At 41.8% G+C, this 14065-nt stretch overlaps 2 protein-coding genes across 2 annotated transcripts in view; both read left to right on the top strand.

Annotated features, from left to right (window-relative positions):
• The window catches only part of LOC119723142 (receptor-type tyrosine-protein phosphatase delta-like), a 62335-nt gene extending 55350 nt beyond the window's left edge, over window positions 1-6985 (top strand). The window contains exons 43-47 of the mRNA XM_038193691.1: window positions 823-957; window positions 2857-2991; window positions 4131-4288; window positions 4523-4658; window positions 5325-6985. Coding sequence (XP_038049619.1) covers window positions 823-957; window positions 2857-2991; window positions 4131-4288; window positions 4523-4658; window positions 5325-5399 — 639 coding nt within the window. The 3' untranslated portion in view covers window positions 5400-6985. The remainder of the gene's footprint in view (window positions 1-822; window positions 958-2856; window positions 2992-4130; window positions 4289-4522; window positions 4659-5324) is intronic.
• A 746-nt stretch (window positions 6986-7731) lies between these two features.
• Window positions 7732-13972, top strand: LOC119723140 (selenoprotein Pb-like). The gene is made up of 6 exons (XM_038193689.1): window positions 7732-7945; window positions 8832-9094; window positions 10587-10790; window positions 11408-11609; window positions 11810-12030; window positions 12334-13972. Exons 2-6 carry the CDS (start codon window positions 8859-8861, stop codon window positions 12365-12367), a joined length of 897 nt encoding a protein of 298 aa, XP_038049617.1. The 5' UTR covers window positions 7732-7945; window positions 8832-8858; the 3' UTR covers window positions 12368-13972.
• The last annotated feature ends 93 nt before the right edge of the window (window positions 13973-14065 follow it).

The following is a 14065-nucleotide window of genomic DNA, read 5'->3' as shown; positions in this document are numbered from 1 at the left end:
AAATTTTTTACCTGCAACCTTTTTGAATGTCTTTTATAAGTTTTAATGCAATCTAAATGCTCCCTTTTCAAAGTAAGATCAATGTATTTCTCTATATAGACAATTTTCTTTAGTCAGATCTGTATGCACAATGTTTAAACTTTTTCTAATATTAGTATTTAATGTCATATTTTGTTTTTTAACTCGGTAGGCCTTTAACTTTTTTTAAAAATGTATTTTTTTTTAAATGTAAATCATGTGCAATTCAGCTGTGGCTGCCATTCGTGATTTGTTAATAAACCATGGTGAATTGAATTGAACACCGTTATAGGTCTTCCCCTGACTTTGTTTGGTCTACTCTCATATTGTACAGACTGTTTTGTTATGGATTTATAACACTTCAAGATTTAAAACTCTAAAAAGAGCTGGGTTTCTTTGGCCATTTTACAGCAGGGGGACATTCATATAACCGTTTTGCTATACTTGGTTTTTGGAAAACACAAGATTTTTGTCTAACCCATCTCTCAAATTTGGCATTTTGTGTGAATGCCGTGTCTGATGTTTATGAAATTAGTGTCAAAGTGTCTGCAGAATATCAGTCTACAAACTCAAAAAGGCATTGTACGAGAAGGCAGTGTACCAACAAATGTTATTTTTTCCCTGAATTTGAAAGGAAAAATGCAGTTATTCAGGGACAGAAGCATGGAATATTAATGACCAGAATTACCAAATGCTTTGTACATGAAGTATGGAATCGCCATTGACTTTTCTGAGATCAAAAGGGGAAGATAAAATCTGGGATATGAACAGCATGAATTTGACATGATTTGGTTTGTATTGCAGGCATATAAAAGGAAAGATGGCTTCCTAGCAGCCCAGAGCCCCTTGCCAAACACCGTGGTGGATTTCTGGAGGATGGTCTACGATTACAATGCCAGGGTCATCGTCATGTTGAATGAGATTGATGGATCGGATGAGGTAAACAACAGTGCACATTACAAATTAATCACAAGTGCATCACAAGCAAATCACAATTACCATCACAAGTACATCACAAGTGCCTCACAAGTCCTTTCACGAGTCCTATCACAACCAAATCACAAGCAAATCATAACTCCAATCACAAGTAAATCACAAGTCCATCACAAATGCATCACTAGTAAATCACAAGCCCTGTCACAAGTGCATCACAAGTCCTATCATAACCAAATCACAAGCAAATCATAATTCTCATCACAAGTAAATCACAAGTCCATCACAAGTAAATCACAAGTCCATGACAAGTAAATCACAAGTGCATCACTAGTAAATCACAAGCCCTGTCACAAGCACATCATAACCAAATCACAAGCAAATCATAATTCCCATCACAAATAAATCACAAGTCCATCACAAATAAATCACAAGTGCACACAAGTAAATCACAAGTCCTGTCATGCGTAAATTGCAAGTGCATCACGAGTCCTATCACAACCAAATCACAAGCAAATCATAATTCCCATCACAAGTAAATCACAAGTTCATCACAATTAAATCACAAGTGCATCACTAGTAAATCACAAGTCCTGCTACAAGTAAATCACAAGTGCATCACTAGTAAATCACAAGTCCTGTCACAAGTAAATCACAAGTGCATCACAAGTCCTATCACAACCAAATCAAGTAAATCACAAGTGCATCACTAGTAAATCACAAGCCCTGTCACAAGCACATCATAACCAAATCACAAGCAAATCATAATTCCCATCACAAATAAATCACAAGTCCATCACAAATAAATCACAAGTGCACACAAGTAAATCACAAGTCCTGTCATGCGTAAATTGCAAGTGCATCACGAGTCCTATCACAACCAAATCACAAGCAAATCATAATTCCCATCACAAGTAAATCACAAGTTCATCACAATTAAATCACAAGTGCATCACTAGTAAATCACAAGTCCTGCTACAAGTAAATCACAAGTGCATCACTAGTAAATCACAAGTCCTGTCACAAGTAAATCACAAGTGCATCACAAGTCCTATCACAACCAAATCACAATTCCATCACAAGTTAATCACAAGTAAATCACAAGTCCTGTCACAACTAACTCACAAGCAAATCACAATTCCCATCACGAGTAAATCACAAGTCCGACTTCAAGTCCCGACATAAGTACAGGGGTGAATCATTGTATTTGAATAGCTTGTGACTTGACTTGAGACTGGGTAACTTGCCGCTGCTCCCGTTCCCATGAGCAGTTGTTCGTACGCGGTGTGCCCAACCACATTTTGGAGTAATTGCAGAATACCCCGCCACGCGGAAATTACCCCCTAAAAATAAATGGCAACGAAGTCGGAAAATGTTGCAGAAATGTCCAAAGTACGTGTCGGGAAGTGGATACCCGGATACGACGGGGTGGATTTAAGCGGTGGAGGGTCTAAAGAGGGCGCTATTTCCCTGTAATAAGAAATGCAGCCAGCAGGGACAACGTGAATTGAATGGGGAGCAGGGGTTAAATGAAATGTCTAAGTCCAAAGTAGGTGCCGGGAAGTGGATACGCGGATACGGGGATACGAGGTGGACTTTAGCGGAGGAAAATATTTTTGAGAACGAGGCATCCATATCCATGTTGGAAAATAACGAAGGCAAAGACAACGTCAGTTGAATGGGGAGCAGGGGAAAAATGTCCAAGTCCAAAGTAGGTGCCGGGAAGTAGATACGCGGATACGTGGATACGGGGTGGCGCACGCGTGTGGTTTGGTTGAGCATCCAAGCGTGACTCCGTATCCGCGTATCCGGATACGAGGTTGGATAGGTGAGTGGCGGGGTATTCTGCAATTGTGCCAATTTTTTCCTATCAGTGGCTCACTATCATATCAACTTGACTTTCAGACATGTGCACCGTACTGGATTGACGATCCGGAGGAAACAGCACTGTTTGGGATCTTTGAGGTGCAGCTACGTGACTGCAAGGACTTCAAGCACACCATAGCCAGAACATTCAAACTGAAGAACACCAACAAGGCGGTGGGTACCAGTTATGGTGATGAATGGGCTTGTTCCCAAAAAATATATATATTGTAATATAAGGAAAAAGAAGTGAACTACCAAATGTAAAAAAAAAAACCCAATAATTGTTTTAAAACTAATTTAGAACTTGCATAGCTGATGTCAAAACTTCTCATATCATGTAGAATTATCTGCAAGCGCCATTTCCATGATTTCATGCATTGCTTGTGTTGCCAGCATTGTAACTTTGGTTGGATTGTATTCATTGCCTCCTGAAAACCACCCACACAACCGAGATATAGACAAACATGGAGACTGCAATTTGGCAGGACAGCTCATTTTGTAGAGTGCCAGTACGGTACAGTTACAGAGGTTGCAGTTTCAAATAATGCTTCAGTTGATATTTTTCGTTGGGCCACAATTTTACTTTGGGTTGAAGTTAAATCGTTTTTCAGGGCCTTAGGGACCGTGACCATTCAGCCCCGGTATGAAAAGGGCCCCCCGGTTAGCTCGTCCCCTCCCAAGAAGTCATTTCGCACCGTCCCAGCTACCGGCCCAGGAGCTGATCCGGTTGCTAATCAGGAACTCCTCTATCCTGGGGTCTATTGTTTGACAGTATTGACACATGTAATATATCCCAGAAGAAACCCGCTTGTGGTTTTCATCTCTCAGCGCGAAACAATAGAACACTTTCGTCGGCGCAGATCAAAACCCCTGCCATGTGGTTTCGCACACAGTGGGACCGTAAATTACCTAGGCTTTATGGAAAGATTTTATCTTTAATCCGGTAAGTCTGCTATTGTTCTGCTCTGGACGTTCTCTGAAGGGCAATAAATTGATGCGCCTGACTGACTTCAAAACTTCTGGTCAGACAGGACCATGTACCGGACGAGACTGACTTCAAAACTTCTGGTCAGACAGGACCATGTACCGGACGAGACTGGGCTGAAGACCGGACTGGCTTTGGACCGGACGAGGTACCGGGGGGCCCTTTTCATACCAGGGCTGAATGGTCACGGTCCCTTACATCCCTGCAAAAGCTATTTTACTATAGTTTTCCGTTTAAACAATATAAGATTCAAATCGTCAATCTTGAAGACTCCTGTCAAGACGCAAATATCTGACATTTTGGCCTTTAACTTTGTTCCATCTTTCAGTCAGAGAAGCCCCGCACCATCCACCACTTTGAGTTCCTAGAATGGAGCCCCGAAGAGGAAATACCGCCCTCTATCGTCCCGTTCCTGGGCTTCATGGAGTTGGTGGAGCAGAGCCACCGCCAGACGGGCGGAGATGGACGCATCGCAGTCCATTGTCTGTGAGTACCCCCTCAACGGTTACCTATCCATAATATTATGCGGCTGTGTTATAACCGGGCATGTGTCAGACCAGAGCAGGCTGGTACCAAAAAGTCAACTAGACTAGTCTGACTGTGGCCGTCTTGTGTGGGTTTTAGTGAACATAGGTGAACTCCAATTAACCAATGGTTATCATTATGTAAAGAGCTCATCTCATTTTGAAATGTTTTTATATATTTTATTTTGCTTTTCAGTGACGGTGTGAGCCGAAGTGGAATTTTCTGCACAGCGATGGCGTCGTTGGAGAAACTGAAGGAAGAGAAAGTGGTGGATGTCTTCCATGCTGTCAGGAACCTGCGACGGAATCGACACACGATGGTGGATAGCCAGGTGAGTCCAAATCACCTAGGTCAGTCCAAATCACCTAGGTCAGTCTAAATGACCTAGGTCAGTCTAAATGACGTCGGGTCAGTCAAAATGACCTAGGTTGCACAGAGGGCTCAATCTTTGCTTGCTTTCCCAAGAAAAAACAATCAGGAGCTAATACAAAGTTGTTGGTGGTTACAGTCAAAATGACACGTCAGTCAAAATGACACTGGTCAGTCAAAATGACACTGGTCAGTCAAAATGACACTTGTCTGTCAAAATGACACTTGTCTGTCAAAATGACACTTGTCAGTCAAAATGCCACTGGTCTGTCAAAATGATACTTGTCAGTCAAAATGACACTGGTCAGTCAAAATGATACTTGTCAGTCAAAATGACACTGGTCAGTCAAAATGACACTGGTCAGTCAAAATGACACTGGTCAGTCAAAATGACACTGGTCAGTCAAAATGACTCTGGTCAGTCAAAATGACACTGGTCAGTCAAAATGACACTGGTCAGTCAAAATGACACTGGTCAGTCAAAATGACACTGGCAGGTTACTAGAAATGCCCAATAGCTGGATAGGTCACTTACAATGACCGTACTAGCCAGCCATAGAGGGGACTTGATCTAATGAGGCTGTGTTTAACATTAGACATTTCACATCCAATTTTGTTGTCCTTCCAGGACCAGTATCTGTTCTGCTACGATGTCCTGAGTACCTACCTGGAAGAGAACCAGACCTACGCCAACTTCAGATAGACAAGAGAGGGCGGTGTTCAAGTCGATCTCCATAGGTTTGACAACTGGCATCTGGGATGCATCACCTACACCTATGCATTATGCATGAGCCGACCATGACTGGTTCCCAGGACCTGCGAGTACACTGAATAATAATCAGGCCTGGCACCAGCCAATTGACCCAAGGTCAGAATTGAAGTGAATGTTTTTACAAGCTGGTCTTTGGAATTTCTTAGTTTCTTGAATATATTAGTAGAGACATTTCATGATTGCTGATTCACACTTCCAGCCGCATTTTTAATTAAGTGGGGACAAAACGAACAAAGGTTAACAAACGGATTGCTGAGCACGCAAATCTGTTTACACGCAAATCTTTTTTGTTTTTTATGGCACTAAAATTAAGGTTTTGCAATCTTTTCTGTTAAGATATAAGTTAAATGTTTCATGCCAAATTTGTACATAATATGATGCTGTGTTTTGCTGTTTGAAAAAAAAAGTGTTTACTATCTTACTCAGCAAATTGTACATTATTATTGTTGGGCTATTGCATAATTTAAATATTGCCAAGTATTTTTGTATCTGTGTGTTTGTGATTGTTAAATTTTGTTTGTGCATTAAGAAAGTGAACAGTTTATTTAAATGATGTGTAATCTTGTAATTTTGAAAATTTAGTTAATCTTGAAATTGGTTTATTAAAGAAAACCATCATTTATAAAAGACTGAACAATTGAGATTTTTTAATAATTATCATAGTATAGATAATTGATTGCCACATGTTATGCAGAATATATGATGTGCCATTGTGTGATAGTATTGCTTGTTTGAGTTTTATTTTTCCAAATAATATTTGCAGCATATTTTGTGTTATACAGCTTTAGTGATGGACAGTGGTAGATATGTAATTATACAGTAAGTTTTGTATATTAGTGCATATACTTGTTAACTATTGTTACGCTCAATTTATACTATATGTAACTTATTTAGGCTGGCAATGTGATCTAGATGGATTATCGGTAGAGCTTGATGATAGTTATCCTGTTGTCATAAATAAGGCTGGCTGGTCAGCAGTGGCGAAACTGGGGTCGGGGGTGGAGGTGGGGGAACTTAGGCATGCCTGTGCCCCCCCCCCCTTCCCTGTTCCTCTCTCCCCAGAATTTAGGAAAGGCAAAAATGAGCTTATTTGTTAACCCACCAGTGCCCCCTCTAGATAATTAGGCCCCGCCCCTCCCACTTTGCAAATTAAACCCTTATGTGCCTGTCTAAGGGAATACTGTTTTGCCTAAAGAAAAATACCAATTTTGCTTTCTGTATGTGACAACCTTATGTGGGGACTTTTTTTTTTAGGTTCATAGGTAATAATGACAATTGACAGCCTGGCAATTTAGCCTAAGCAAACAGACTGTATGTGAGATAGTGGGATATATTTCAATAGTGCCTGGTAAATATAATGGTTGTAGGTGTGTATAAGATGAAATATTTTGCAATAGCACTGCAGTGACTTTTGGTATCTGTATGATGCAATGCTTGTTAATATCGTTTTGAAATAATGCAGTATTATATGTAAAGTATACATGAAGCAATTAAAAAATATAACAAACTCTGGAAAACTTGTTTGACTGATGTGTAACGCTCAATTAACGTATTGTCCACGTATTGGGCATTAGTCGTCAAAGCATTTTTTCGTGAACGACAGTTGAAAATGCATGGTTTGGTTTAAGCGTCTTCTTTTAAAACTATTTCGTGAATGTAATTAAAGTTGTTTAATTAAAATTCGACTTTAAGAACGATACATTTTGTCATGCCTTTGTAGTTAAAATGTATCGTTCTTGTACGTGGGGTGCATTTAAAAAAGTAATTATGTCATAAACAGTTGCATAAGCTGTCCTTGTGCACCCCTATGGCCTAATAAAACGTCATCAAACAGTTTTTATTACAAGTGATTGCATTTCGATTGCGCCCTTGAAATCGATATAACATTAACAGAGACCTGGGATTGGTCACACGTCAGCATATGACGTTTTTCGGTATTGTTTGCAAATCTCCCTAACATTATTGTTATTTTTAGCCGCAGGAAAACTCTGGCCCCAAAATAGCTCAAACCCTTTTTCCGACAACTAAAATCATTTCACTGAACACCAAGTATTAGTGTCTACCCCCTCCCCACCATTAAATCCTGAACCCGCCCATCCAGCAGCCAACATTTACACAACACGTGCACAACACGGACACAATGCATGCAATGTTAAATCAATTGAGTGCCATAGCCCAAAGTCGTAGCTTTTCCAGGTATAGCGTATGTTTTTTTAAACCTCGACCCGACCTCATCTGATCTGATGATCCTTGGCCCAGAGAGAACCCATTGTGTGCAAATTTTGGTCGGGAGGAACTGCTGTTGTAAATACCCGCGATAACGGTGTTTACACTGATTGTAAACGGCCGATTTTGTAGACAACGGATTGGAAGAACGAGTTTATTTCTCAGAGTTCGAGTTGTTCGTTCGTCCAGACAGCTTTAAAGAATTTTTTTCTGCGGAACGTGTTTTCTGAATAAAATTTGGCCCGTCTGAGGTAAGTCACTATTCAAGTTCGTGTAAGGCCAAAAAAAAAAGTCTCCGGTTTCTGGTATGCGCGCGCGTCGCCGCAGCTATGCGCGTCGGCAAAATGAAAAAGGTTTTTTTTCAATACAAGATGATGTCTCAAAACCGCCAAACTCACTGGTTTGACTGGAATTCTGCTGCTGCACAATTTTAACGTGTTTTTAGATGGGGTTATGATCGAGAATAAGCTTTATGTGGCCTCTCTGGACTCCCATATATTTGCACAAAGTTTAGTCGGGCACCATTTGCAGTCATCAGCCGACATTTGAAGCCAAAAAAAAAAAAAAAACAGGTAAAAAAAAAAAAAAAAAGCCGTGTCGCCGCACCACTTTTGGGACAAGCTCCATACCAGAAACCGGAGACTTTTTTGGGGGGGCCTAATGGAAACTTTTTACGTCGTGAGGGTAGAACGTCGTAGCCATGGTAGCTCATGTAGGCTTACTGCATATGCTCACGGAGGTAAAATGTCCTGGCAGAAACTTTACCAGAAGCTAAAATGTGTTTGAACATAAGCCTAGAGCAAAGAACAGAACGTCAGGCCCTCTTATTTTTCGCTAAGAAAGTTTGCGTCAATGCGTCGTAAAGTTTACAAAATGTAGCTCGATATTAATTCCATTGAAACCGAACCAGAGAAAGAAGCCTGAGTTTCGAAAACCCCGATTAATTTGTATAAATTTATATCAAGGGGTTTACGAAATCACGTCTTCGGCGGCGACTTTATAGGCTTCTGCCAAAAAGTGTTCTTTTTTTCCCCTCATGGTCATACCATGCATGGTCATACCATCCTGGTACGTTCAGTTTCAAACCCAATTTAAAGAATTCATAAACCTCCCATATATGCGTCTTAATTTTCCCAGGCCGACCAGACAGAAACCCTCACAATCATGGGCCCGACACCGAGGGGGCCGCTCCTGCTAGCGGTCCTCTTCTGTGTGGCTCGCCTGGCCTGCGGCAACGCGAGCCAGGCCCAGGCGGACCCCTTCGACTCGCCTTTGCGGTGCGTCGAGCCGCCCCATTGGAGCTCCGGTGGGGTCAGTCCGATGACGGAAGGACGGGGAAATGTGACAGTGGTGGCGCTGTTGCAGGCTAGCTGATCCTTTTGCCTTTCGCAGGCCTCTCGGTAGGTTATTTCTTTAGATCTGTTTCATTTCGATCATTTTCATCCCAAATTTCGGATGGGCCCTATAAACGTTCCTCGAAAATAGTGGCACGGGGTTGATGTTAATTCTTTAAGGGCTCATGCAATGTACTTTGTTTAATGCAATCCTTGAAAATGCACATTTGTTCTATTTATAACCTTATGTTCAATTTTCGTTTTGCCATTTTCAAGGGTATTTTGTTGCCTTTTGGGTTTTTATGCTAATGCCAATTTCCATATTCATGAACAAAAGTGTGATGTAATTTCAGGCAGAAACCTCAATGTTTTTCAGCACCAAAAGTTACCATAATTTTGGATATTTTGTTTTCTTTGATGATTCGTTGTTGTGTCAGAACATGCATCAGTGAGCGAATGAGCAAACTTTTCTCACGAATGTTTTTAATGAACAAATATGCGGGTTCACAATTTCAGCAGAAAATCCCTAAACTGAATACAGTGCCTTCTTGTTTGAAATCACAGCGACAGTGCACTCAGTTGTCCGGAAAAGCATGGACAATGTTTAATGTTTAAAGAAGTGCATGCACTTGTCAATGAAAATAACCAAAAAGGAGTGTCAAATGTTTTTCATACATTAAGGGGGAGTAGAATGTGGCACAAAATGTGTTCTTAAGAAAAGTTCATCTCATGGACTCTTTAAACGTTCCTTTCATTATTATTGAAAGTAAAATGATATCCTGATCGACCACATCTGATCAGTGATTTCAACCTTCAGCTAATGACCACCACACTTTACGGTCGGAAATTTCCCCCGTAAACATGTAGACATAATGTTACAAAGCGAGGCCTAAAGCCTTGTACCCAATACATTTCCTATGTTGACAACACGTACCGGGCACCATTTTTTTGTTAAGCGACAAACAGTCTGCATAGGCCTATACTTTTCAACCGAGCATTACATTTTCAATTGTTCAAAATTGTCGCATTTTCAATCAGCCTTAGGCCAAAAAAAAAAGTCTCCGGTTTCTGGTATGGAGCTTGTCCAAAAAGTGGTGCGGCGACGCGGCTTTTTTTTTTTTTTTTACATGACTTTTTTGCTTCAATTGTAGACTGATGACTGCAAATGGTGACCTACTAAACTTAGTGCAAATATATGGCAAATATATGGGAGTCCAGAGAGGCCACATAAAGCTTCTTCTCGATCATAACCCCATCTAAAAACACGTTAAAATTGTGCAGCAGCAGGATTCCAGTCAAACCAGTGAGTTTGGCGGTTTTGAGACATCATTTTTTATTGAAAAAAAAACCTTTTTCTTTTTGCCGACGCGCATGGCTACGGCGACGCGCGCGCATACCAGAAACCGGAGACTTTTTTTTTGGCCTTATTGGTTGGCCTTTGTATAAGAGCGTATGGACCAATAAACAGAATAATACATTATTGAGATTGTTGCATGATGGCTGAAAACTTGTCCATGAAAACGGCTTTACGTTCTTTTCCCATCTGCGAATATCTTAGGCTGGAGATACTGAGACAAGACCTAGCCGCAGACGGCCTAGCGGACATCGATTTCCTGGTCGTCAACTCTGGCGGGTGGCGGTCCCGCCTGCTGTCTTACCAGCTCAGTAACCGGGTGTCCTTCCCCGTCTACGAGGAAGGGTACTTCACCAGCATTTGGGAGACACTGCATGGAGGCAAGGATGACATACTGGTGTATGACAGGTTAGACAAAGTTTTTTTATTGCAACTCATCAGGCCTTTGGCTGCAAAAGCAGAAGGCATCACCAAACCAATAATTTATAAGCTATAAAGCAAGCTGACCAGAACCAGCCAAGAGCAATCCATCACGTAATGACTAGCGCCAATAGACCGATCAATACGCCCCACCCACTGGTGTTTTGACCAATCACAATCGTGATGATATTGTCCAACATGCGTCTACTACAAAAGTCAGACGTGCGTGTAGTCGAGTGCGGCATGGGAGAGGTGCATGTGTTGTTGCCCACGTGGTGGGCGGATACAATTTTAAAAATTGAAATATGATTGGTGTGTCTGCTGCCACCAAGCATTTCAAAAGTCTCACATTGGCCCCTAGACTGGCTCCCAGACCCTACGTTCGAAGTCCAACGGACAATGGAGGGTCCGGGAACCAGTGTAATTGGCCCCCCAACACTGACCATGATGTGAATTGATGGACTCTCGGAACGCATTTCACCAAGGTCCTGAGCACAAAAAAGCCGGGTAAGATTATACACTCAATGGTTAAGTAAGCAGATTATATACAGGCAGTATCAACCATTTGTTACATCGTCATACCACCTTCTACTTATTGTTTTCAGGTGTGGTTTTCTGACGTATCAACTGCGCATGCCGTACAGCTTCTTGACCTATTCCTTCGTGGAGGGTGCGATCCGGGTCACGTACCATGGTGATGACCCCTGCAATTGCAGTATTGGGGAGAGCCAGATGACCACAAAAGTGCCCCCTGTGGAAGACGGGATGGAGGATAACCAGGCGCTGAAGAGAAATGAAACTTTGCAGGTAGTTGTGGTTTTATTTGATACACATTTCAGTTTTTATATCAACTGGATTTGATTCACCTTGAATTGTTAATTGATGAACCGCCTCGGCGGCTTGACCGCGTTTATTTCGGTACCAACTGTGTCTCAGGAATTGAACAAAATGCAACTCCCGTGCTGCACACAGACTATTTTGTTTTGAATTTTTTTTCACCCTAACAGAGTGACGATTTTGAAACAAATATCACAACGAATTCGTCACGCGAAGTTGAGCCGGCTGGCAACATCACAGTTGCATCTTCTTCAAGGACAACTAATAACCCAAGCAACATGACGGAGGCTGAGCCGGAATCTGAGCCTGAATCTGAGCCTGAATCTGAGCCGGAACCTGAGCCGGAAACTGAGCCGGAGGTTCGGCTGAAGGAACTCAAGAAGCTTCACAGGTGAGAGGCTTGCAATAGAGTACCATTAATGTTTCGACAAGGAAGGGAGATGTGCCTTTTTGTGCTCAAATGGTTGTAACGTAAACAGGTAGACTTCATTCAAGGCGGATATGTCCTTGACCTCGTTTGGTATGATGTTGGGGATTGGCATCATCATTTTTTTTGGGGGGGGGATAATGCTTAAAGGGAGTAACTGCCATAAAATTTAGGGAAATGTAATCATTGATATGTGCGGTGGTGTGAAGAATATAAAATTTGATAAAGCTTTGGTTTATTGGTGTTTGATTTGGTCCACCGTTCTAGGCATCACGACAAACAGTACGATCCGAAGAAATGACAGCACCACGACGTGGCCACGTGCCGCCAACTCAACGTCATGGGCATCAAGGACAGCTGATGCTGATGCTGATCCAGGGCCCGCCTGGCAGAGAACACCACCAAGAACCTGCCGGCCGAGCAGCAGGTCTGCGGTAGCTGATGCTGACCGGAGTTCAGCCCCGCAGGCCCCGCGGAGACCACGGAGGCGGCCCGCTGCGCTAGCTGATCCAGGGACGGTGCCGATGAGACCGGCGCTCTCTGACGGAGCTGAGACGCGCCGGCCGGCACTGGCAGCCCCCGGGCCAGCGTCTGACGGAGCTGAGCCGCGGACCCGGCCATGGCCGAGGTCTGCGGCAATGCCAACGAAGAATAAGTGCTTAGAGGTTGTTAAGAGTTAAGATAGTCAGGCAGTACAGTTGTTCTTTCTCAAGAAAGAACGGCCCCACGTGTACCTAAAATATTTTTAATTAAGAAAGATGGAAAAAAGGGAAAACTCCACAGCAATTTTTCGTCACATGACTAACATAATTTGGCGACGCAGTTATTTTCTGTGTTCAATAGCTGGCTTTCGTTTATCAGCAGAAGCGATCATTTTGAGGAAAAGGGGAGGGGTAACGTTTAACTCATTTCAATAATTTTAGTTGACCGGTGACTTCGTGGGTTTTATTTCAAGAGGGCGCTTCCACACCTATTAATGAAGGCAATCAGATAAATCCTCTGGACTCTGTTGCTGGATGAAAAAAAACTGCCAAATGGCAGAAGGTCTGGAGTCGCCATCTTGAAACCAGTCTGTCTGACTGTCTTGAACTGAGAGAAATAAGAAATAGTAAACAGTATTCAGTGATTCTCTGTTGTTTGTGTTATGTACCCGTTGTTGTTGTTCTTGTTGTTGATGTGGTTGTTGTGGTTGTTGTTGTTGTTGTTATTGTTGTTGTTGTTGTTGTCCGAATGTCCTGTTTAAGTTTGTCGATGTTATTGTTCACATAAAAGTGCTTTTCTAGATTGTTTTTAATTTGCTCATCCTGATAACGCACTGCATTTGCAGTTGTGAGTGAGGCCCTTTTCAATCAAAATATTTTGATCAATGAAATTCCTTTCTTTAAAACAAAGGTGAAAACTCGAAATGCTCAATAATGTAACTGCTCCATATTCTGATCAAAAGCGCATCAGCTTTGGACGACATTGTTGGGAAAATGACCTAAGTTTTACTGAAAAAAAACCGAATACCAGAAAAACGCAATTTTAGCCAACTTTTAATTGCCTCAATACTTTTTTTAAAGTGATGTGGCATGCTCCGTAATTAGCTTTGACGTTTTGTTTATTTACAGATCGTATCGATTCCAGTATTTATGTGGTTTATTGAAAATGGAAACGTTATTAGAAGAGCAATGTTACATTGGATTCTGTCCAGTCACCTTCCATCGTCTCCATGATCAGTTTTTGTTAAACCTCCAAATCTGGAGGAACAAAAACCGTGATATACCGACGAGACCCAAGTGGATTGACAGAAAACAAACAACTTGCTCTTCTGCTTGACGTTTCCATTATCAAGTGAAACATATCGAAGACTGACGGTCCGAAAAAATGAACTTGAATTTTAATAAAACTACATGCCTTTGCTTGACTTGTTTGGTCTGTTGTTAATTTTCTTAAATTGTCGTAATTCTATTTCAATCCCGGCCATGGTGTCGCGTCGATTTGCGCTTGGAATCAAAAC

The sequence above is a fragment of the Patiria miniata genome, unplaced genomic scaffold (genome assembly GCF_015706575.1).
Source record: "Patiria miniata isolate m_02_andy unplaced genomic scaffold, ASM1570657v1 HiC_scaffold_16, whole genome shotgun sequence".
Taxonomy (NCBI): domain Eukaryota; kingdom Metazoa; phylum Echinodermata; class Asteroidea; order Valvatida; family Asterinidae; genus Patiria; species Patiria miniata.
The sequence above is the reverse complement of the archived record's forward strand: the minus strand, read 5'-3'. Positions and strand labels throughout refer to the sequence as shown.